A 24,624-nucleotide genomic window follows, 5' to 3' on the forward strand; every position below is an offset into this window, starting at 1 on the left:
CCTGTGGGTGTGATAACAGTGGGAAGGGCTTAAACTTAAGTCTATGTATAGAGTGTGGGTGTAAGGTGCAAGTAATTTACATAGTGCAGATGTATAGAGGGTTGGAATCTTGAGTAAGGCCTGGTTCACACCACAAAGACCTACTCCAGATGCGTTTCTGCATGCACGTTTTTAACGCATTCCGGTCCGTTTTTGATGCGTTTCCAGATGCATTTCTGTGCGTTTTTGATGTATTTTTCCTGCATGGGAATGCAGTAAAACACAGCATGTTCTACTTTTTTTTTTTTCCCCCTGGAACTGCCCACACCGGTATGAACTATGCCATTAGAAACCATATAACCTACTTTCCATGCGTTTTTGATGCAGAAAAAAAAAAAAAAAAAAAAACACACACTGGCCTGCATGTGGTGTGAACTGGTCCTCAATAAACGCAAGGGACAGGGATGCATAAAGCCCAAAATGCTTGGTCATCTACTAGTCTTTAAAAGGGTCAGTACTTTCAGATAGATAAGTTTGCCCCCTTTAAGACTTTTGTTTCCCTCATGAGCTGTCAGGGGGTGGAAATAACAGGCAACTGAGCTTTTACTGCCCATCCCAAGTCTAAAACAGGGTTCTCTAAACTTTATAAAAAGGGTCAGTTTACTATCCATCAGACTTTTGGGGGGCCGGACTGTGGCCATTGGGAGCTGAAAAGATCCCAACATAAGTAGGGGAAAACACAATGCCCTATCGTCACGTCATTACGAGGAATTTTGTCCAATCATTGGAAGAAAGCGTGCCCCATCTTTGGTGTCATTAGGAGGAATTGTTCTCCTTCACTGCAGTCAGTGGTGGGGTGGGGATCATACCCCATCGTTGGTATCAGTGGATGAAGTAGTGCCCCAAATACAGCTTGGAGAGGCCTCTCAGATGTGCCGCAGCTGCGTTGGTTTGTGTTACGGCAATGCAAAACGTGGGCATTCATGTCAATGGGGCCATGCCACAACCAAAAGTCAAATCCTTAGCTCTCACAACCGAGAGGATCATTACAGGCTGCTCAGGAACTCCATTTGGAGCCGCTCCATCCCGCACCAGGACAAGAAGACTGTAAGATGAAGATTTAATGCATGTGATGGACAGCACTCCCTGTGCACCCATTGGCTGAGGAGGCAGTGCAGCATGTAAGCTATAGGCTGCACACACCACCTACTGTCGTCTCCTTAGCCAATGCGTATTGGAGGTTCTCTCATTAGTCCCTCCCTCATGACATCACCTGGGATCTGCTAGTTTACTATGTGGGCCGGGAGGATGTGAACCACAATACAGGAAAATCTTCTATTAAAAAGGGGGATTAGTGGCAATCTTTATGTACAGCCGCCCTCTCGAGCCTCTCTGCGGACCTTGGCCCTGTATAGGAGGGCTGCCTGTACCCCCTTATCGGCGGCCCTTCAGCTTCTCTTACCTGATTTTTTAATATCAGACTTTAGTTTCACTTTAATAGATGAAGGTGGTCACCGAATAAAAAAAAGAGGCTCAGAAGGCAGAGGCGAGCCGCAGCTGAGTTTTACATGAAAATCCAATGTTTAAATATTATAAAATATTAGTATTATAATATTTAAAGTGTATGTACCCCATTTCATTTGTCTGATATGTCTGTTGTATCATTTTTTATTTAGAAAAGTATCCTGTTCTCTCTGCATGAAATCCTGACAGACCCCCGTTTTCCTATTTCAAACTGACCATATAGGCAGATTGGTTCGTGAAAAGCTGAGAAAAGGAAAAACACAAGAAAAAAAGTCATATAAACATTTGTAGAGTGAGTTGGAACTTTATTGTACAGTATTTTAACTTAAGTGAACAAAATCTCAAGGGGCAGCTGCAGCCAAGTATGAAACGCACTGGTAAGACAAGTCCATAAGAGCTAGGAGAAAAGCACAGATAAATACGGAGGGGGTTCAGTCATCCTGGTCATCGTCCCAGTCCTTTCTACCTGCTGGTGCTTTTGGACCACCTGCAGGTTTTGCCATAATAATCTAATAGAAGGGAAGAAACAAAAACGAATATATTTAATTTCAAAGCTTTTTTTTTATCACTGTTAATCACCAAAATAACATTGCCAATGAGCTAAGACAAATATAATACATTTTCTATTAGACAGGTATGCTATATATGCAGGGCCACTTATAGGGGTTACCACTAGCCCTTCTGTACAACCCTATAATTTCAACAGGATGCCTATTCAATTCAGGATGCAGGCAGTTCACTGGAGCTGCGGGAAGGGAAAAATTACTGGAACCAAATCCCCTGTGGATACGCCCCCCCCCTCCCCCACCCAGCAGTGCAGCTGACTTCTCCTCCTATCCCTCCTGCTGGCTTTCAGCTGCTGCAGGGGAGTCACAGGAGGATCAGTTCCATCAATTCCTCCCCCCATTACCCCCAATGATCCTACCTCCCCCTCCCTGAAGCTCCAATCCCCCTTTGTGCGACACAGGGAGGTGTCAGTGTAGAGAGCAGAGGAGGGGGCAGTAAATGTCATGTTTACCAGCCCCATCATTTCCTGAACACACTGAGTGATTAGTACCGATTGCGCCTGTGTTCATTCATGACTGAACCATAGCAAACTGTATTCTATGCTTCAGTTTATTAACGAACAGCAAGCCTCTTGTGTTCATTCATTCTGAAGTGCGACTGATGCTGCAGAGAAAGGGATTGAGAATTCTATGTTCTCAACCTCTGTCTCAAAAGTGAGAAATCAAGGGTTTGTTTAGACCCCTGATAGTTCACCAAAGTCCAGCTTAACTACACCACAGGTGCTGTAAGGGGCCCTATGATTTCTAACGGCAGCTCTGTATATATGCCCCATCCTATTTTTTAACTGTTCTGATTTCATATTGGAACTGATAAATGAACAAAAAAATAAAAAGGAACAAATCACACCCAAACCTTTTATATAAAAAACTGGCAAAAGCTATGCCCTATACCTTTTAACTAAGCCAAAAATGTCATCTGTTCATACTGCTAAACAAAATCTTTTTCTTTCTGCTGTGTTGCCGATACCCAGGAAATTGTAGGAACCATACACTGAAGGTTAAACATAATAGCTGGGTTATGTAAACCAGATCACCATTTCTTAAAGTGGTTGTAAACCTCTCTGTGGAAGTTGTACCTATAGGTAAGCCTTATTCTAGGCTTGCCTATAGGTACTGTAAATATCTCCTAAACGTGCGCCGTTCAGGAGATATTTACTGTGCCGATGATGTCATCAGCGCATGCTCTCTGAAGGAACGGCAACCCGTGCAGTTTCTTCAGCCAAGTGTGGTGTCACCGGCGGCTCCCTCGTGCATGCGCAGGAGTGATGTCACACGGCTCCAGCCAGTCTCAGAGCCGGAGTGCACGGCCCCGGTAGGAAGACGGGCGAAGATGGATGCGGCCTGCAGCGGGGATGACGCAGGCTTTGTTTGCAGGAAGTGTCACATAATGTGCTAGTATGCGATGCACACTATGCCTTTACTTTGCAGGGAGGAAGAAAAACCCCACCAGGGTTTACTTCCTCTTTAAGACCACCAACCAACACTACCTCCCAATTCTGTTGCAATTTAAACTAATTTGAATTTATTAAAACAACTAATCGGTTACTTAACACCTAGAGCAGTTTCTTCTGAAACCACAGAGCCACAAGTATTGTTGGGGAGTCATTAGGCTCAAATCATTAAAAACACACCATAAAAGATCTTTTTAGGTTATATTACAGTGGAGGCCAATGAGATTTGAAAATTACAGTCATATGTTTCTTTAACAAGTATCTCTGGATAGAGCACAGATTTGGAATCTGTCAGTTTTTATTGCCATATGTGGCCCCAATGCAGATTTTTGCTCACTTCCTGTCCCAGTGACATGATTAAAAAGGGACAGAAAATGATGAAAATAGCCTCCACAAGATGTGACAAATGTTCCAACTCTTCTCCACTCTATTCAAAGCTTTTGGCTAGAGTTACACTTTAAAAGCACATTTCTATACCCATGTTAGATTCTGTGGCAGTAAGTTCTGGAAAGGTCATGCAGTGCTTAAAGTGACACAGTTGTGCAGTCTTAAGATTTACGTTCATACTAAAGTCCCTGCACAGATTTTAAAGCCAGTGGCTGATAAATGATTTCTGCATTGTGTTATCCTACTGCAGTTTTAGTAGCACAAAGTTATCACACACACTGAACACCAGGCGGTTAGTAGTGAAGAGTTTCCATGCAGTGTGCACTCCGTGCATTGCACCACAATAGCACCTAATTATCTGGTTCATCCTGCCAGTCATCTTTATCCCAGTGTCCTTGCTGCTTTGGGGTTTTTGGTCCACCGGCCGCTTTAGCCATTATAATCTACAAGGTTTTAAACAATTCAGCATGAACAAAATAAATAAAAAACAAAAAGCAGCATGTTCCCCATCAGAGTCCAGTGAAATCAGTTTCTCCTGTTCATTATTCTCAACATCATGATTAAGATTATGAAAAGACATTACATATCTATCACATTATGTGGCAAAAGAAAAATATCAAAATATAGGTTGTGATATCAGCAATAGTATTGTACCACGTTCGCCATCTATCAATGAAGAACGTTTGGAGTGAAGAGAGTCCCCTTATTGGATAACTTAGATTATTAAAAGATGTAAGCTTTTGGGATGTCTTGGCCTGCACTCACACCTGAGCGTGATGTGATCTAAGGAAACCCAAAAGTGTGCATCTTTAACGATAACCACTGGCCAGTGTAGTTCATTGGCCAGACAAGAAATCTGCTATACCAACATAAGGTTTATAAACATACAGTGGGGGTGTGTGCACCAGGCTCATTCTCACACACAATTAGATAGCGCAGATCAAACACTGAATGCACAGAGCCAATCAGAATGGCTCTGTACCTTATGACCAATAAGAAGCAGGAACAAAGGTGTTTGCTGCTCCTTGGTACAGTGACTTTATTTTACTTAAACAGCATGGCCACTAACCACTGATTGAAATAGTGAACTTTTTTTTTTCTACCAGAAGTGCTTAAATTCCACTTCATTTAACGTTATTTACAACTCTGGCAGTTGTTTCCCTGGCCTCAATTATTTCCATTGAGTCTTTTTTTTTTTTTTTTAGCTATGTTTAAGTATGTTCACCACGGGGGGAGGGGGTTCGCATTTATTGCCACATACCCCATAACATAAAAGGGATGTTCTGTAGTCCAAAAGTGAAGAACTCAGGTAGGGATGGCCACACTGCTAAGGATTTCAGTGCACCAGAGGTAGCATTGTCAGCAGACTACAGTTTGGAGCTCACTGGATTTCTGGCAGTACAACAGGTATTTCCATATTTGCAGCTTTTAAAAACAGAACATGGGAAAGTGTGCATATATTGCAGACATACGCTTAACATGTTTTTCATTGCTAAGGCACACATTAAAGTGTGCCTATACTTAGGGGGAAAAAAAAATTAAAGTTAAGAACATAAAAAGTAAAAGGAGGAGTTTTTACGGGCACTTATTACACTAATGGATGATGATAGCATGACTAAGTAACAATTCATCTCCTGACCAGGTTTTATACCAACTTACAACAATAAGCAAAAAAAAAAAAAAGAAGCAGGCAGTAATCCTACTTTCCCCTGACTTTGACTTTGTCATATACTACAGAAAGACTCGACATAGCAATGCCATGCAAGAAACTGGAAATATTTTACCACTGTATGGGAATGAAAAAATGTACATGTTGGATAAAAAAAAAAAACAAAACAAGAAAAAAAAAAAAACCACATGAATATTGTTGCTATGGCATGTTACTTTTTTTTACCACTTACTTGGTCTACTCGGAGTACAGTGACAGCTGCGTTTATAGCCAACTTAATTCCCCAATGTTTCCCCAGGTAAGTATCAAGGACATTACTCTCCAGCATGTCTTTCACGGCAGCGCTTTCAGCCTGAAGATCACAAAACAGTTGTCACAAGTTGTAAATCAGCACGATCACAAATACATATTTTATTGCAAACGTTATAAACATCAAATACAAGTAACGACAGTGAATAATTACACAGGTCCCAGCGTCTCTAGGCTCCTTGTATATATATACAGAAAGCCCATGAAGGATGGAGGTTTCTGAAATGGAGTTCTATGGACCTGGCACTCATGTATAGGGCGCCCAACTATAAGAGTGCTCTATACCCTTACCTCTATATCAAAGCCAATGTTTTTGTTCCCTTCTTGGTGTGTGGCGTACAACTTGGAGAGTACTTCATTGGCTCTCACTCCAGAGTTCTCAGCCAAAGCTCTCGGTATAGACTCCAGTGCCTCTGCAAACTTCTTAATTGCATATTGGTCGAGTCCTGGGCAAGTCTGCAAGAGGAAACATCTTTGGTGAAAACCAAGTCTTAAAAACCAAGTCGGTTACTAGATTGCAGGTCCAGTAAAGTTAGTCTAAGTGTACTAGAATCACATCTCAGTATAACCAAAATAGTCATAAACAAGGATCTTGTTATTTTGCAGCATTGAGCCCCTGTACACATCAGTGTGATGTGCACTCCCGATTTCATTGCGGCTTGCAACTTCATTTAACAGAAGTCTATGCAAGTCGCAGTGAAATCAGCAAAAAGTAGTGCCGGAACCTTTTTCATAATCACTGCAACATGAATCATGGCGATATAATACGGTTCCATTGTCGGCAATGGGGTGCAACTAGGCATGCGCTTTGTAACTATCAAATCGCATGACAAGTCACACACCGGTGTGAACGGGGGCTTAAAGTGAACCTGTGCAGGACGTATTTTGCCAACAAAATATATTGGTGTACACAATTACCTCTCCATATGACGTAATTTGTTTTGCCAGCTCAATTTCTGTTGCTCCGCCGCCAGGTACAAGTCGCTTATCCTAAAAAAATAAACGCAATTAAAATTGGAGGTTCTAAAAAAGGGAGCAACATTCACCAAGTTTAAGTAACATACTTCACCACAGCTAAAAAAAGAACTCAATGGAAATAATTAAAGCCAGGGAAACAACTGCCAGAGTTGTAAATAACGTTACAAGAAGTGGAATTTGTGAACTTCAGGTAAAAAAATGTCACACAGTCTGTATATTTATGGCTCGATCACACTATGAATAGTCTGTGTTCACACTTCAGAAGTGTAAAGTCAAATCATTCAGTTTTGTGTAGCCGTGAATTAGTTTACACAAAAATGACTCATTATTAGGCATAATAAATACTAAGGTGTCGAAACACACCACGTACATTGAATTTAGCGTGCATAGATGTGGCGTGTTGCCAGACCTTGTTTTCCTTAACCACTTGCTCACTGCCCTATAGCAGGGTGGCCGCTCTGTGCAGAATCACAGATAGATCGATCTATCTATCTGTGGTGCAACGGATTGTCACCGATCCATGATCTGAACGGGTCAACCTGTTCGGATCAGCACACCACGCAATCAGCGGAGCGCTCCGCTGACTCGGCCATAGGAAAGGCCGCGGCTTCGGCCTAGCTCCGGAGCTGCGGCCATCTTGGTACACCCGGCGGTGGCCACAGTCTCGTCAGAAGGTGATGTTTCGTCGCCATCTTGCTACACCCCACAGTCCTGCACAGTAATGATAGAGTGAGAAGCGGAAATCTTGTTACACCCACCGGAGTTTTAGATTTCAGAGTTATTTTCAACACAAAATGGAGCTTATATGCTTAAATACAGTGTTTGTAAATCCGACGGACTGTTTAGATGTTAAATTTTAAAAGCAGCAGCAAACCTGCTGATCTTATATGGGGTTGCTAATGTGACAACACCTCTGATTTTCACATTTAACATTTAGTTAAATGTGAAAATCAGAGGTGTTTTGTCACATTAGCAACCATGTAATGTCAGCAGGTTTGCTGCGGCTTTTAAAATTTAACATCTAAACAGTCCGTCGGATTTACAAATACTGTATTTAAAGTGGGGTTCCACCCAAAAAAAAAAAAAAAACTACATGAAAAATTAGGGTTGTCCCGATACCGATACTAGTATCGGCACAGATACCAAGCATTTGCCCGAGTACAAGTACAACAATGCTCCCGATACTTCACCCGATACCTGGAAAGTCAACGGTGATCGGTGAGTGGGGGAGCTACAAACTTCTCCCCCCCTTTCAGCTGCTTTAGTGAAATCTATACAGTGGTGATCTGTGCTTGTAACTCCCCCCACACGATCACCTCTGACTGTCACCACATCCTCCTCCAGTCCCCCTCCATGCCCCCTCCGTTCTGCTGTCCCACTCCTTTCTTCCTCCGCATCCCCCTCCGTTCTGCTGTCCCCCGCCGTTCTGCTGTCCCCCTCCTTTCTTCCTCCGAGTCCCCCACCATTCTGCTGTCCCCCTCCTTTCTTCCTCCTTGTCCCCTGCCGTTCTGCTGTCCCCCTTCTTTCTTCCTCCGTGTCGCCCGCCGTCCTGCTGCTGTCCCCCTCCTTTCTGCTGCTGTCCCCCTCCAGTTTTCCTCCGTGTTCCCCTCCATTCTGCTGTCCCTCTCCATGTCATCCTCCTTCCTTTGATGTATGAACAGAGTCAGTGATCACTGACTCTGTCCATTCACATAACTGAAACATTGTAACCTCCTGTGATTACGATGTCTCAGTTTATGAATGGAGAGGAGCCGCTGTCTTCTCTCCATTCATTTTCAGTGCAGCCGAGGCTGCAGAGAAAGGGACTGGGGAATCTCTATCCTCGGTCTCTTTCTCTGTCTCAAGGGGGAGATTTCAGGGATCTATTAAGACCCCTGATATCTTACAAAGCCCCCCCAACAGGGCTGATTAAAAAAAAAAAAAAAGTATTGCAATAAGTAATAAAAAAAATTATTGTAAAAAATAATAAAAATTTAAATAAAAAACACACAGACACCATCCACCCCCTCCCTCCCTAAAAAAAAAGAAAAAAAAGAAAGCATTATAGAAAAACAAAAAATTGTTAAAAAAAAAAAAAACCCCAAAAAACACTGTCACGTGACATTAAAATAAGTATCAGTAAATCGGTATCGGTGAGTACTTGAAAAAAAAAAGTATCGGTACTTGTACTCGGTCTTAAAAAAGTGGTATCGGGACAACCCTACAAAAAAACATTTGGATATTTTTTTTTTTTTTTTTTACTTACCTCTAAATGCCTGTTGCTAGGTGGTCCCTCGTAGTCTGCCTCTTCCAGTGCCTGGGCTTGCGACATCACTTCCCCCTCGGCACAGGAAGGGCTCAGCTCTGCTCCCTCCCTCCTGTCAATCATCTGGGACCCATTACAGGTCCCAGGTGACTGAGCGGCCAATCACGGCGCGCGGCACCGCTCGGGTATGCGCAGTGGGTGCCAGGCTGTGAAGCCACAGCCCTGCGCCCACAGTTGCAATGCCGGCGCCGCTGAACGGAGGGGGAGACGAGCGGGGCTTCGATCCCCCGCATCGCTGGACCCTGGGACAGGTAAGTGTCCAATTAAAAGTCAGCAGCTGCAGTATTTGTAGCTGCTGACTTTTATTTTTTTTTTTTACTGGACCTGGGGTGGAACTCCTCTTTAAGCATGTAAGCTCCGTTTTGTGTTGAAAATAACTCTGAAATCTAAAACTCCGGTGGGTGTAACAAGATTTGACTTGTCTTTTTTTTTTTTTTTGCTGATCCGAAAAATCTGATGTGAGGAACGATCCGATCAGTGAGTTTTTTGATCCGTTGCACCCCTTACACACACACTGTTCTGCACTTCCAGGTAGAGGGCACGTGCGGCTTCTGCTGTGATTAGTCAATGGATGCCCGCTGGCACCAGCTGATGGGTGAGGAGACCCACTGGACGGAGCTCTGCATATGTAAACAACGCAGAGGTGCGTCCTGTCAGCAGGGATGTGCTGGATTTGGTTTCCCTGTAAAGCAGGGAATAAAATCCAACACATCCCTTACTAAAAGCACCAAAAAGTAAAATACAAAAACACTAGCTAGGCACACAGTTAACCCCTTTGACGCCCTAGATGTTCAACCCCTTCCCAGTCAACATCATTAGTACAGTGACAGTGTATATTTCTTAGCACTGATCACTATATTAGTGTCACTGGTTCCCACAAAGTCTCAGTGTCTGATTGTTGGCCATAGTCCCGCTATAAGTCATTGCTAGCATAAAAAAAAAAAAAAAAAAAAATTCCAGCATATACACACACACACCATAGTTTGTAGACACTATAACTTTTGTGCAAACCAGAGGGGGACCCAGAAGGTTTTTCACCTTAACACAAAGAATGCATCAGGGGAAAAAAGCTTGAGCCTTTAGAACCACTTTAATATGTTGTAGAAAAATGTGCATTTACTGCAAATTATGGCCACACTCATACCATGGTGCAGTATCATTCATTTTGAAAAGCACCTGAATGCACAATTACAGTAGCGTGCCACACTTTCCACATTGCAGCACCGTTTGTTGCTTTAGGAAAAAGGTATGTGTCATTTTCCTTGTGTAACAGTGCACTATCAGTGCCATTCAAAAGGAGCAGGCTGCCTTAACACAAAATAACTCCAAACATTAAGCCCCCGTTCACACCAGTGCAATTTGTCATAAGATTTGGTCCAAATCACATGACAAGTCACACCCAATTGTCTGCAATATAACTGTTCAAATCGATGCAACTCTGACTTTACGGTGCCGCACGGATTTGAAAAAAAAATTCCTTGCACAATTGTTTTGCAATTTCACGTGCTACTTGCATAGACATCTGTGAATGAAGTCGCACAAATGGCAGCCAAGTTGCACCTGAAGTCGCACTGACCTGCAGCTTTCCTACAATCTTAAGTTAAAGCCGCATTCAGTGTGAATGAGGGCTAAAGTAACGTCTTATGTGAAGGGGCTATAAGGGTACAGGCTCCAGGTTATCACCCTGAGCTTGTCTCCATGACCAACTCACTGACATAAGCAGCACCCATAATTTTTATGCCAGGTTCCATTTATACATAACATTTAGGTGGAGCAATAAAACGTTCCGCAAATAAAAATAAAAAAAAGTTCATACTTACTCTTGTGAGCACTTTGAAAGTGTTGACAGCATCATCCACAGCACGCTCCACATCATCCATCAGGTTGTCAGTGGAACCCCGCACAACAATGGTTGCAACTACCCCATCTTCTTTTTCTAATAAAACAAAAGCATATGCAACATACAAGACCACCTTTAAAAGAACACACAAGATTTAAAATTTCACGTTCATAAATAAATTATAGTGTACGAGTCTCCAGACATAACTGCAAAACAAACTTTGTTTCAAGACACATACCATGTTTAAATACAACAACTTGTGTGTCCCCAAGTTCAGACAAGTACACACTGTCACAATGTCCTAGCTCTTCTGGAGTAGGTGCCATCTGCAGAAAGAAAACCCATTAGGATGAAACATCAGATCATGAAGGAATATTCCTGACAAAAAAAAATGTATTTGAAGTCACTACTTTGTGCTTCTTGGGGAAAAAAAAAAAAAGCATGTCTTGCCCCAAAAGAAGAGATATTTCCCTCCTCTGCCCTTTCATTAAAACCTCCACCACCCTTACACATTCAAAATAACTGTACTGCCTCCCTTAGGATTTCTCATAAACATGCAAAATATTTCCTAATCAGGCAATGCATACGATTTAAGCACACGGAATGCACCAATAGGTCAGTGTACATTTTCCAGTGTGGTCTATGCTCTGGCTGGTTAAGTAGGGCAGCTCACATGGTTCCATTCAAAGCTCACTACATGGCAAATGTCACCAGTGTGTGAATGTGGGCAGACACTAAGCCTAGGTTCAGACTAGTGCAATGTGGGAACCAGCCCGATTACAGCGCTGGTTCTCACATCGCTCCTCTCCCGCAGGCAGTTCACACTGCCTTCTGCGAACCGCGTTGCAGGAGTCAATACATTGTTAATGACACCCCCAGATCGGTTCACAGATCGCAGTGCGAACTCGCACAGTAATCGGATCACAAAGGTGAGAACACCCTGCACCTTTTTTCTGTGCGAATCCAATGCGAGGTCAGCCATACAACTGTATGGCTGAACTAGCATTGCTCAGACATTGCATTGTGATCGGCACCTGCGGTGAGGGTGCGAATCACATGCGATGTCAAGATATCGCACTAGTGTGAACCCAGGCTTAAAGAGTTACTGAACCCAGGAGCCTGCATTCACTATATCTGGTCTCATACAGAACACAGAAAATGGAAATGCATTGGTTTTAGTAAATATAAACTGCCAAATACCTTTTCTTAGCAGTATAGAGCAGTTGTGACTTCTATCAGTGTCTGGTTAAAGCTTGTGGGAGGAATTGTCATTCTACTCTGACTGTCCTAAGAGGCTGCAAGACCCCTGACCTTCTGTCTGGACAGGGCCGATTGGCCCTGTGCACCCTCCCCAAAAAACAAAACAAAAACAAACCCTCCATCAATACACACTAAACTGAGCATGTGCAGCTTGTCCCCCTAGCCGCTGTCTTATCAGGAGATAGATTGGGGACAGTGGGAGAAGGGGAAGATCAGAGAAGACAGGATCAAACAGCCTTTTTACACAATGCAGAGGTCTCACCCCTTAGATTCCACAGTGAGTATAGCAAGCATGCTTTACTGCATATACAGACTGATTTTACTGTTGTGGCTTTAGTAACAATTTAAGCTGAACAGTGGTAACATTCAAATACCTGCATGGAAAATAATATCCAGATATTTGTTGCCAATAAAAAAGGTAGGAATATACACATATGTCACCCGACGTGATATCATCATTATGCACAGGTAATTTAGTTTGACTCATGAACAAGGCAATACCCAACCATATTGTATTTTGCACTTATAAATCTGATACTTACTAGTCTGGGCAAGGCTGTGGCACAAACCGTTTTACACAATCGTCTCAGGTCCCATTTAGAGTTCAGCCTATAAAGTCATGAAAACACTAAAGTTAGTAAATAAGAAGTAACCAAAAACTAAAGCCAAATCAAATGCAACAGCTCTTACCTAACTACCATGAGGTTGTACTTGTTTGCATAGTGCAGCGCCATGTCTGCCACCTTGCCACCAGTCACTATAATATTAGCTCCAGTAGCAGCGATTGCCTTCACACTATCCTCCATCATATTCTCCTCCCCTTGGCTGAAATCCGTCAGTTCCTTTGCGTTGTTTATCAGTACAGTTCCCTGTTATGGATAACGAAATAACCTTACAGATTAGAAGGGATCACCAGAAATGGCTGCAATATTAAAAGGGGGAGGTCATTTTTTTCAAAACGTCATCTGGGAATTCTATCATAAAAGACAGATTGACCTTTTAGTGTTAGAGTTAAAAAAAAAAAACAAAACCCTTAAGCATGGGTGTTCAACCTGTGGCCCTCCAGCTGTTGCAGAACTACAAGTCCCATCATGCTTGTAACTGTCACTTGGTTGTAATGTCTGATGGGACTCCCCCAACAGCTGGAGGGCCTTAGATTGAGCACCCATGCCTTAAAGTGATATTAAAGCGATTTTTTTTTTTTTTTTAAATAACAAAGACAAAAAAAATAAATAAATAAAAAAAACTTTACAAACAGGTTATATTTACCTGCTCTGTGCAAGGCTTTTGCACAGAGCAGCCCCCGGTCCTCCTTTTCTGGGGTCCCCCGGCGGCACTCCAAGCCACCCTTTTTCATTTGGTGCCCTCACGGAGGGCCGCTTTCCGTAGGGGGTACCTGTGCGGGCATGTTAGAGTCCTGCTGCTGCATCCATTGACACAGACAACAGGACTTGGCCCCACCCCCGTGTCACTGGATTTGATTGACAGCAGCGGGCGCAAATGGCTCCTGCTATTATCAATCTATCCAATGAGGACCCGAGGCAGCAGCTGGAGCTGATGGGCTGTGCTCGTCGCTGGAACGATTGAGTTCAGGTAAGTAAAAGAAGAGCTCTAGGGGGCAGCTGCAGCACAACCGGTGTGGTCTTCTGCTGCTGTAGCCCATCTGCTTCAAGGTTCAATGTGTTGTGTGTTCAGAGATGGTATTCTGCATACCTTGGTTGTAACGAGTGATTATTTGAGTTACTGTTGCCTTTCTATCATCTCAAACCAGTCTTGCCCATTCTCCTCTGGCATCAACAAGGCATTTTTGTTCACACAATTGCACTGGATATTTTCTCTTTTTCAGGCCATTCTCCGTAAACCCGAAAGATGGTTGTATGTAAAAATCCCAGTAGATCAGCAGTTTTTGAAATGCTCAGGCCAGTCTATCTGGCACCAACAACCAACCATGCCAACGTTGGTGGACAGCCATTTTTAGGTCTCTCCAGAGATGCTCAATTGGGTTTAAGTCAGGGCTCTGGCTGGGCCATTCAAGAACAGTCACAGAGTTGTTGTGAAGCCACTCCTTTATTATTTTAGCTGTGTGCTTAGGGTCATTGTCTTGTTGGAAGGTAAACCTTCGGCCCACTTCAGTTGTAAAAAAAAAAAAAAAACCTTCAGCCCAGTCTGAGGTCCTGAGCACTCTGGAGGTTTTCGTCCAGGATATCCCTGTACTTGGCCACATTCATCTTTCCCTCGATTGCAACCAGTCGTCCTGTCCCTGCAGCTGAAAAACACCCCCACAGCATGATGCTGCCACCACCATGCTTCACTGTTGGAACTGTATTGGACAGGTGATGAGCAGTGCCTGGTTTTCTTCACACATACCGCTTAGAATTAAGGCCAAAAAGTTCTATCTTGGTCTCATCAGACCAGAGAATCTTTTTTTCTCACCATCTTGGAGTCCTCCAGGTGTTTCTTTTAGCAAACTCCATGCAGGCTTTCATGTGTCTTGCACTGAGGAGAGGCTTCCGTAAAGCCCCGACTGGTGGAGGGCTGCAGTGATGGTTGACTTTCTACAACTTTCTTCCATCTCCATCTCTGGAGCTCAGCCACAGTGATCATTGGGTTCTTCTTTACCTCTCTCACCAAGGCTCTTCTCCCCCGATAGCTCAGTTTGGCCGGACGGCCAGCTCTAGGAAGGGTTCTGGTCATCCCAAACCTCTTCCATTTAAGGATTATGGAGGCCACTGTGCTCTTAGGAACCTTAAGTGCAGCAGAATTTTTTTTTTTAACCTTGGCCAGATCTGTGCCTTGCCACAATTCTGTCTCTGAGCTCTTCAGGCAGTTCCTTTGACCTCATGATTCTCATTTGCTCTGACATGCACTGTGAGCTATACGTTCTTATATAGACAGGTGTGTGGCTTTCCTAATCAAGTCCAATCAGTATAATCAAACACAGCTGGACTCAAATGAAGTTGTAGAACCATCTCAAGGATGATCAGAAGAAATGGACAGCACCTGAGTTAAATATATGAGTGTCACGGCAAAGGGTCTGAATACTTAGGACCATGTGATATTTCAGTTTTTCTTTTTTAATAAATCTGCAAAAATGTCAACAATTCTGTGTTTTTCTGTCAATATGGGGTGCTGTGTGTACATTAATGAGGGAAAAAAAATGAACTTAAATGATTTTAGCAAATGGCTGCAATATAACAGAATGAAAAATTTAAGGGGGTCTGAATACTTTCCGTCCCCACTGTGTGTGTATATATCTATCTATCTTTATTTATTTTTTTATCAGAAGGAAGATTGGGAGGCCACCCAGACATTGCTCCAACAAAACAAAGAAAAGAAAGGGAAATAACCCACCCAAAGTTTTGAGAATATATATTACAGCCAGAGGGAAGGCGTTAACCTGTCCAGTGTGATTACTGCTGGTGGCACAGGACTGGTTATATAGCATGGGTAATACAGAGAGTGAGATAAAAAAGCATTACCTTTGTTTCTGTGACCGTGGTATCCAAGGGACAGGAGTACACTGCAATTTTAGCATCTTTAACTGATGTGACATCTCCTTCTGTTTCTTTCTTGAAAACCATACCATGCAGCACAGAGGAAGAACAGATACCAGACCCCTGAAAAAATAGATCAAATCAGAGAAACACAATTATCTAACACATCCCTGTTGACCGCAACATAAAGAAGCGGATAAGCCAGACAGCTGATGTGACTAATAGCAATTACAAGTGGGATTTAAATTTTCTGAGCCTCATTATATAGCGGGCTGCTACAGAATTCTATATGAATATATCCATGTCTGTATGCAGCTATTATTCCAAATTAACTTGGTGCTGCAAAACAGAAAATGATAACTTACCAAGATTTTGCAGACTCGGATGTTATCAACGTTAAAGTTACCAGATTCAGGGAGGACAGAAACTGTACAGACAAGAAATTGAAGTCAAAAAGAGTATACATTTAAAATGACATTAGCTAGTTCAACCATTGAAAGAAGATTCAATCTTACCACACGCCTGAGCTATGAGCTTAGACAGGAAGCCCTCATTGCCATACTGTTTGCTCATAATAGATGTCTGTAAGAGGGAGGCCACTTCATCAACATCATGGAGGTTCTTGGCAGAGCTACAGACCAGATCTGAGAGGATCTCCAGAGCTTTCTTGGAAGCCTTTTCATAGCCTTCAATCACCTATATGTACGAAGGAAAGTATGAAGGAAGCATGTACTGAAGTTAACAAGCAGATTACCAGAGCAACAAGAATTCACAGTTCACATTGCATCAAGAGATGTCATACAGAAACCTATCCCTTGACCTCGATTTATGTTGGAGGGGCCTTGGCCAGAAGGGAACATTCCTGCACATATGATGGGATTGTCCACTGCTAATGCCCTTTTGGTCCATGGTCCATAGGCATGTATCAGATGGTCTAGGAATCAATCTCCCCGATTCACCAAAACGCCTCCTGCTTCATGTTCCCCCTATTCCCCGCTATAAACAGAGTGCTCTCCCTCACCTTCTCAATGCTGCAAAATGCCTCATACCAATACACTGGAAGAGCCCGCGTATTCCAAGTGAGCTCGAATGGGTTGAGAGGGTGCGGGAGATTATGGAGGCAGAGGAATGGCTGGCTACCTGTAAGGGTACCCAAGCAAAATTTGATTCCACTTGGGCAGCCTGGAGTACCTATACTGATTCTGCCACAGCGTCTTCTAGTCTGGATATAGAGTTGTTGGCCCTCGCAGACCCTGCATTTAAGTGGCTTGTCCAGGCGGACCAAAACTCAGGAGTCAGGGCAGTTGATGTTGCTGCACCTGATCGTTCGTGAACCAGGTGTGAACTTTTGAGACCCTTTTTTGGTGTGAACATGGGAGCGGTAATTTCTTTCATAGTTTTATTTTTTGGGGATTTAGATGTTCAAAGTCTATATCGTTTAATTCTAATCTTGACTTTTTTTTTTTTTTTTCTTTTCTCTCGAACCTCATGCCTATTGTCATATTACTCTGGAGTTTCCATGTAAGCTACTCTGCCCTTTATCTTCAAGGCTCATCAATGGTCTGGAGGCTGGAGATATGTAATATTTCTATTTATTTTTGTATGACTTAAAAATGAAAAAGAAAAAAAAAAAAAAAAAAAAAAAGGAAGAACGAAGAAGAATATAAAACACAAAATGCTAGCATGCTGTACAACAGACTGATCCTGACCTCAGATACAGATAGGCCCATCCGGAGAAGCTCCTCGGCCAACTCAAGCAGCGCACCAGCAAACACCAGTACGAAATTAGTGCCGTCACCAACTTCCTGCTCCTGCATATGGGATGCCATTACAACCATCCTTGCAGCCGGGTGCTGAACCTACAATACAAAATTAAAGTTACAGAAACACTTTGAGATAACTGCTCCTTACTTAAAGTTTCTATATATTTAGGATGGTGCTCAGCCTGACTACTTAAAATGGGACTAAACTGAAAAGAAACATTTGTGAGTAGACTCCTTATTACAGGGGAGCATGCTGTCTCTTCTGCACAAAAAATAATAAAAAAAATAAAAACACACCAGCTTGTTTGCAACCTGATAGAGATTATATATCGATAAATAGATAGATAGATAGATAGATAGATAGATAGATAGATAGATAGATAGATAGATAGATAGATAGATAGATAGATAGATAGATAGATAGATAGATAGATAGATAGATAGATAATCTTTTTTTTTTTTCAGGGGTAAAAGTGTTCGGTATTAAGGTCAGGGCTTTTTTTTTTTAGGGGGGGGGGGACACGGGAATGCAGTTCCTGCTCCTGCAGCACTGAATAGGGTGCTGGGGTATGATGGAGGGTCTACTGGTGTTGGCTACTGGGATATCTATTGTTTCTGGAGAGAATCTTTTGTTACTGGGGGGGTCAATAGTTGCTGGAAGGGATCTACTGCTTAGGAATGGGTCTACTGTTCCTGGCTGCCAGAGAGCCTATTGATGCTGGCTGCTGAGAGATCTGTAGTTTCTGCTGAGGGTCTATTGTTGCTGGGGGAGATCTATTGCTGCCGGCTGCGGGGGGGGGGGGGGGATGGGGGGGGATTGGGGGGCAGGGGGTCTATTTTATTGAATTTCTTGTTATTACCAAATTCAATACAAATAACTTAGCACTACAAAATGATACCTGACTCTTTATTCTCTAAAAGGGGCCGTACTGGGAGGTGGGTAGGGACGGAACCAAGGGTGAGTGCTCAGAGGTGGGTAGTGGGCGGAGACACAAAGACGCAAGACATAGGGGGAGTTCCTGCACCTATTCTCTGAGAAAAAAAAACCCTGTATATATACACACACACACACACACACACACACACACACAACCCTGCACTCACACCTGCAGGGGGCGCGCTGCTTCTGCCGTAATTATTCAAAGCAGAAGCTGATCTGCGGGTGCTGGACACTCAACATCCACCGGCACCAGCAGATTGGCAGGCAGAGACTCGGAACTGAGCTCTGCCTATGTAAACAAGGCAGAATTACGTTCAATCGCAAACACTGGCTAGGCACACATTTAAACCTTTGATCGCCCCTGATGTTTAACCCCCCTCCCAGCCAGTGTCATTAGTAAAGTGACCGTGCATATTTTTAGCACTGATCACTGTACTAGTGTCACTGGTTCTTAAAAAAAAAAAAAAAAGGGTCAGAATGTCAATAATGCAGTCACGCTATAAATCGCTGATCGCCGCCATTACAAACACACACACACGATTATTTGGATTTTTTTTTGTAGCAGAATACATATTGGCCTAAATATATGAAGAGATTAGATTTACATTTTTTTTTATTGCATATATTTAATAGCAGAAAGTAAAAAGGTTTTTTTTTCCCAAAATTGTCAGACTTTTTTTTTTTTTTTTATTATAATGCAAAAAAAAAACAAAAAAAAAAAAAAAAAAAAAACTGCATGGATCCTGACAATAGCGCCAGGATCCATCTGGCTGCCTGGCGCTCTAGTGAGAGGTGGAGAATAGCTGGATGCAGTGAGAGTCGCTGTTCTTTGCACCTAACGGACCAAGAGCTGACCGATTAGTAGTCATGTAATCACTTAGCTCAGGGCTCACCAAACGAACAGTATTATGAACTTGTACTTTACTTCTGCTAATAAAAACACAAAGTTTGTGATGCCCACTAACCTCCAGCTCCCTAAGAATGGTGGCTGCATCATTAGTAACAAAAAGCTTCTCCAGGTGATTGATAACCATTTTGTTCATCCCTGAAACAAAGAGATAACAGGACTGTTAAGACAAGGTATAATCATGTTACATCCTAAGGCTGGGTTCACGCTATCCCCGCATGTGGTTCCCAGCAGGGGTCCAGTGCATCCTGGTTCACCATTTCAGGTCCGATTTCAGACAGAATTTTTGGCTGAATTTAGACCTGAAAATGGACCAAAAGACGCACAGGGCTCCTGTGCAAATTTGCACCGGAGATATGTGAATCGGCTCCATAGAGAGCCATTCAAAAACTCCTGCTATTGCGAATTGGCCGCATCCAATTCACAATAGTGTGAACCCAGCCTGAATATGAATGTAGCATGAAAAAAATAGTCAGAAAGGTGGAATGAGCTTTTAATTAAAGCTGGAACCTTCTCCTACCCCGGAGTTTACTTACCTTTCCTGACAGCGGGAGGCTCCTTTAGTGTTCACAGCCTTAAAGGTGAAGTCCAGCCTGAGCTTGTTTGGCTGGGCTTCTCCTATGGATCACAGGAGTGCAATTTGTTTTGCACTCCTGTGACCCGTTTCCAGCAGAGCCGACGTCACGGATATCAGTCCAGGCACCGCATCATCCCGACAATGGGAGTCTGGATCCACCAGATGCCTGGACTGACACCCGTCTCAGCCCCTCAGCCAGCCGCTGAGAGTATGAGACAGCCCGCTCCACCCCTCCACAGCTCATCGCTCCAATGAAAAAAGTAGGGCGAAGAGCAGAGAGCTGCTCTACTGCTCACGGACTGTGAAAACTGAGCGATGGGCAGTGTTCGAACGCTCGGTTTTCAGTGCAGAAGCATCGGTTGGACCAATGCTGCATTCACCAAGCTAAGTATGATTCCCCCAAAAAAATAAAAAATACTTCTCTTTTAAGCCTATTGCACACTTGTTTATTTTTCGTTCAACCCAGCAGGCTGAAGGAAAAAATGAATAAATAAAAACTGTAGCGCTCAGGAGGAGCTGCTGTACTAACAATGCTATGTTAGAACAGCTATTCCTCCCCTTGCTGAGGTATTGTGTTCTGACAGGATGCCCCCCCCCCCCCAAGAACACAATGGCCAATGGCTGAGAGTGAAGGTACATGACTGAAAAAGGTATACAGATCAAATGCCGATCTGCATACCTTTTTCAGTCATGCACCTTCAGGGCTAGCTTGTCGGACCAGCTGCCGTACACAACGGCCGAATGTCAGACGGTTTCTATTGAAACAGCTGATGCCGCCTGATATTTGGCCCATGTGTAATTGGCTTTAGTGCCAAAATGCTCTTGGGTGCTGAGCTAGTGTATCCACCATAGGAATATGGCTCTATTCAAGTCAATACTGTAAATAATAGTGGAGGCCATGGCTGTAAAGAAAAGGAATGTAAACACAAAAGGGAGGGTTCTACTTTCGAATGGGTTAGAGGGATGGCTAGGGTTTATCTTCATAAAAGTGTAGTTTTCCTTAAAAGAAACAGCTTATTATGAGGTCAAGAGAAGTAAAGTATGAATTTAGTTTACCAACAATTTACTGTGTTCACAACACTGACAGATTCCACAGGGAACAGACTTACCATTAGGTCCATATGCAGTGCGAGTGGTCTGGGCAAGTTCCTTACAAGCCTGGATGTTTCTAAACACAGCTTCTTCTAAGCCAGAATAGTGCTGCAAATAAATACACAAGGGTTAAACCACATGCATTATATGCAAACATTGTCCAGCGTGGGACTATACCAGTAAGTACCATCCACTACAATTGAAGCTTCCCCTCATTACTTGGATGCCTAAAGTGTAGTAAACACTAAGCTTTTCAGAGGGGGGGGTTTGACAGGTGGTGAGGAGGTGTTATGTTGCCTCCTCACCTCCTCTTTTAACCCCATAAAAGGCCACAGTACAACCATATACATTGCACTCAGTTGTGGTTTATTTCTTGCCATGTGTACACCCCTGTCTGCTGCCTTTGCAGCTTAAGGGAAAGTGGTTGGGGGGGGTTGACTGCCCCCCAACCCTAAGTGTAACAGAGACGCTTAAAAGGTGCTGTGCTCTCTGTGTACAAACAGGGCTTACAGAGATGTGGACAGGCTCAAGGAGAGAGAGCGGGGGGGGGGGGGGTTTGGGGGTTTAAGGCCAAGCTCACACTTCTGGGTATGGATATCGCAGCGATTTCCGCACCTACAGTGAAAATGGACTGCTCTACGAAAAAACGTGGGGCTGGCATTCATTCTGAATGGCACCTTCACGCATGTAAAATCACAGTGTGTGTGTGCGGGAACCACAGGGAAATCGCATGGTCAAAAAGATAATGTGATTAACCTGTGGCCGCATCTTTGAAAAGTTTCCCTTGCATTTTTTTTTTTTTTTTTTTTGCTGATCCCTTTTATACCTATTACAAGGAATGCAAATATAATAGAAATAGGGCATGACAGGTCCTCTTTATGGAGAGATCTGTGGTCTATAAGTCCCCATATCTCACCTCTATGCTGGAAAAAAAAAAAAAAAAATCAATCTCAGGCTTTCCAGCAAAAAAATAAAAAAAATAAATAAATAATGGCAGGGTTTGCATCTACATTACATTTACATGATGTCGCTTGTGGCCTCTGAGCACCATAGAGATGGCCGGGGACCATCTGGTCCATGTCCAGCTCTATGGTAAACCGCCGACACCGGCCGATTCATTCCCCGGATCCTTGATTGCACGGGAGATACTGGAGGGCGGCGGAAGGGGCGCCACCCTAATGCTGCCTGTAAAAACAATCGAGCGACTAAACAGCCACTAAAATGGCTTTTACATGTGAGGGAATCGCCAACTGAAAAAAAAAAAAAAAAAAAAAAAAAAAGAAGGTATATGAATGGTGCCTGAAGCTGCACCCATCATCCAGATATCTCCATTCAAAGTAAATGACGTCATATAACATCTACCGGGGTGAAGCGGTTAACCCCTTCCCAGCCAGTGCATATTTTTTGCACTAATCATTGTATTAGTGTCACTGGTCCCCACAAAGTGTCAGTTAATGTCAGATTGTCCGCTGCAATATCGCAGTCCCGCTATAAGTTGCTGATCGCCCTCCTATTACTATTATTAAAAAAACTATTCCAGTATGTATCCCATGGTTTGTAGAATCTGTAACATTTGCGTAAACCAATCAATAGGCGCTTATTGGGATTTTTAAGCAAAAATATGTAGAATATTGGCCTAAATTGATGATTTTTTTTTTTTTTTTTTACTGGATATGTATTATAGCCGAAAGTAAAAAACTGTTTGTTTTTTTTCAAAATTGTCGTTTTTGTTTATAGCGCAAAAAATTAAAACTGCAGAGATGATCAAATACCACCAAAAGAAATCTCTATTTGTGGGGAAAAACAATGGCAACTTTTATTAAGACCCCTTTTACACTGGAGGCAGTTTTCAGGCATTTTAGTGCTAGAAACAGCGCCTGTAAACTGCCTCCTATGGCGCCCGAATGTGATAGGCTGAGTGCTTCACACTGGGGGCGGGGCGCTTGCAGGATGTTAGGAAAAGTCCTGCAAGCTGCATCTTTGGGGCAGTTTGGGAGCTCTGTATACATCGCCCCTAAAACACCCTGCCCATTACAATGAATGGGCAGCGCTTCCAGAGCACCTGAAAAGCGATTAGGAAGCGCAGCAACACAGGCGGTTTTAACCCCTTCTTAGGGGTTAAAAGCATCCCGCTAGTGGCTGAAAATTGCCGCCAAAACGAGCGATAACACACGGGCGGCACCAGTCTGAAAGAAGTGTAATGTGCAACAATACATGACCGTGCAACTGTCAGTTAAAAAATGGCCTGGTCATGGGGGGGGGGGTAAAAAATGTTTTTCTTAGTTGTGTAAAGAAATTTTCTTACTATCTCCCTGTCAGGGATAATCACGCTCTCTCTCTCTCTCTGTCATGTTTACCTTTATTATAAGAAAATCCTTCATTTTTTGGGTTGCCACCAGAACAGGAATAGAGGGGAAATCTTCCAATGGGGACACCAGTTCTGGTGACACACTTGGATTCCCTGACTTTTGGAGGGATTTCTACTCACTTCCGGTTTTGGTTATGGGACAGGAAGTGAAGAGACATCTCCCCAATGGGACACAGATGACACAACAAAAATAAAAAAAATGCAAGCTGGCCCTCACTTATATGAAAAGAAAGAAGTTTTGGGATGAGCTTTAATGTGGAGCCCCCTCCATCCATCCATGTGGTGTCATCCCATCCATACACTGGTGAGGAGATCCCCGGATGATGTAACCATGGTGATGAACGGTAAACCTCAGGCCTGTGATATGAGTAGAGCCCTCCATACACCCCCTGTACACTGTACTCTCCCCCCTCATAGTCCTGTGCTGTGTCCCCCTCCTCTGCTCCATGTGACAGCCCAGTATGGAGGAAGGCCTCGTGTTCTGGAACCTTCCATGTGCCGCTCTCCCTCTCTACATCCCCCCACTTCTCTCACCTTGGCTCCTTCCTTCAGCATCTGGGCAAAGCCCGGGGCCTTGGGGACGTGCATCGCCATGTGTGCGGCTCCGGTGTACGGGGAGAAGAGACAAGACTCGGCACACGACACCGGCGAGGAGACAGGCGGAGGACCACAATGCTCTGCGACACAGGCACGACTAATCTATCCGGAGAGCTACTGAGAGGCCTGTACAGCGGGAGCAAAGGAGGGAAGAGCGAATCAGATCGATCTGATCGGGGCGCGGCTATACGTCCTGTACACTGAAAATAGCGTGCTCACTCTGGGCGTGAGATCAGCACTACAAAGACTCTGAGAGAAGATCTATATCCATAGAGAGAGGGAGAGATATACTGTATATATATCTATAGAGAGAGGGGGAGATATACTGTAAATATATCCATAGAGAGAGGGAGAGATATACTGTATATATATCTATAGAGAGAGGGGGAGATATACTGTAAATATATCCATAGAGAGAGGGAGAGATATACTGTATATATATCTATAGAGAGAGGGAGAGATATACTGTATATATATATCCATAGAGAGAGGGAGAGATATACTGTAAATATATCCATAGAGAGAGGGAGAGATATACTGTATATATATCTATAGAGAGAGGGAGAGATATACTGTATATATATCTATAGAGAGAGGGGGAGATATACTGTAAATATA

General features: G+C 43.3%; 1 protein-coding gene across 2 annotated transcripts; it reads right to left on the reverse strand.

The window, feature by feature from the left end:
- Positions 1–1,787: 1,787 nt before the first annotated feature.
- CCT8 (chaperonin containing TCP1 subunit 8) lies at positions 1,788–24,129 on the reverse strand. Of its 2 annotated transcripts, XM_073617093.1 has the most exons (16): positions 23,944–24,129; positions 21,059–21,149; positions 19,431–19,510; positions 17,472–17,621; positions 16,278–16,458; positions 16,128–16,189; positions 15,748–15,885; positions 12,959–13,137; positions 12,811–12,877; positions 11,247–11,334; positions 10,989–11,104; positions 6,804–6,875; positions 6,177–6,341; positions 5,809–5,928; positions 4,258–4,350; positions 1,788–2,012 (listed from the first exon to the last, which is right to left on the reverse strand). In XM_073617093.1, exons 1-15 carry the CDS (start codon positions 24,001–24,003, stop codon positions 4,258–4,260), a joined length of 1,662 nt encoding a protein of 553 aa, XP_073473194.1. In that variant the 5' UTR covers positions 24,004–24,129; the 3' UTR covers positions 1,788–2,012. The 2 variants fall into 2 exon arrangements, with proteins under 2 accessions (XP_073473194.1, XP_073473195.1); XM_073617094.1 differs by lacking the exon at positions 4,258–4,350 and having other exon boundaries at positions 23,944–24,128.
- Between the last annotated feature and the right edge of the window lie 495 nt (positions 24,130–24,624).

The sequence above is a fragment of the Aquarana catesbeiana genome, linkage group LG02, assembly GCF_042186555.1.
Source record: "Aquarana catesbeiana isolate 2022-GZ linkage group LG02, ASM4218655v1, whole genome shotgun sequence".
Classification (NCBI taxonomy): domain Eukaryota; kingdom Metazoa; phylum Chordata; class Amphibia; order Anura; family Ranidae; genus Aquarana; species Aquarana catesbeiana.

Bases quoted from the DNA above. Each gene is read 5' to 3' on its own strand.
- CCT8 (XM_073617093.1), bottom strand. From the start codon at position 24,003: ATGGCGATGCACGTCCCCAAGGCCCCGGGCTTTGCCCAGATGCTGAAG. The intron at 17,622-19,430 runs GTTAGTGGGCAT...TTTGTATTGTAG, and splicing joins CCATTCTTAGGGAGCTGGAG to GTTCAGCACCCGGCTGCAAG. The intron at 11,335-12,810 runs GTAAGTATCAGA...TTCTTTCTGCAG, and splicing joins CCACAGCCTTGCCCAGACTA to ATGGCACCTACTCCAGAAGA.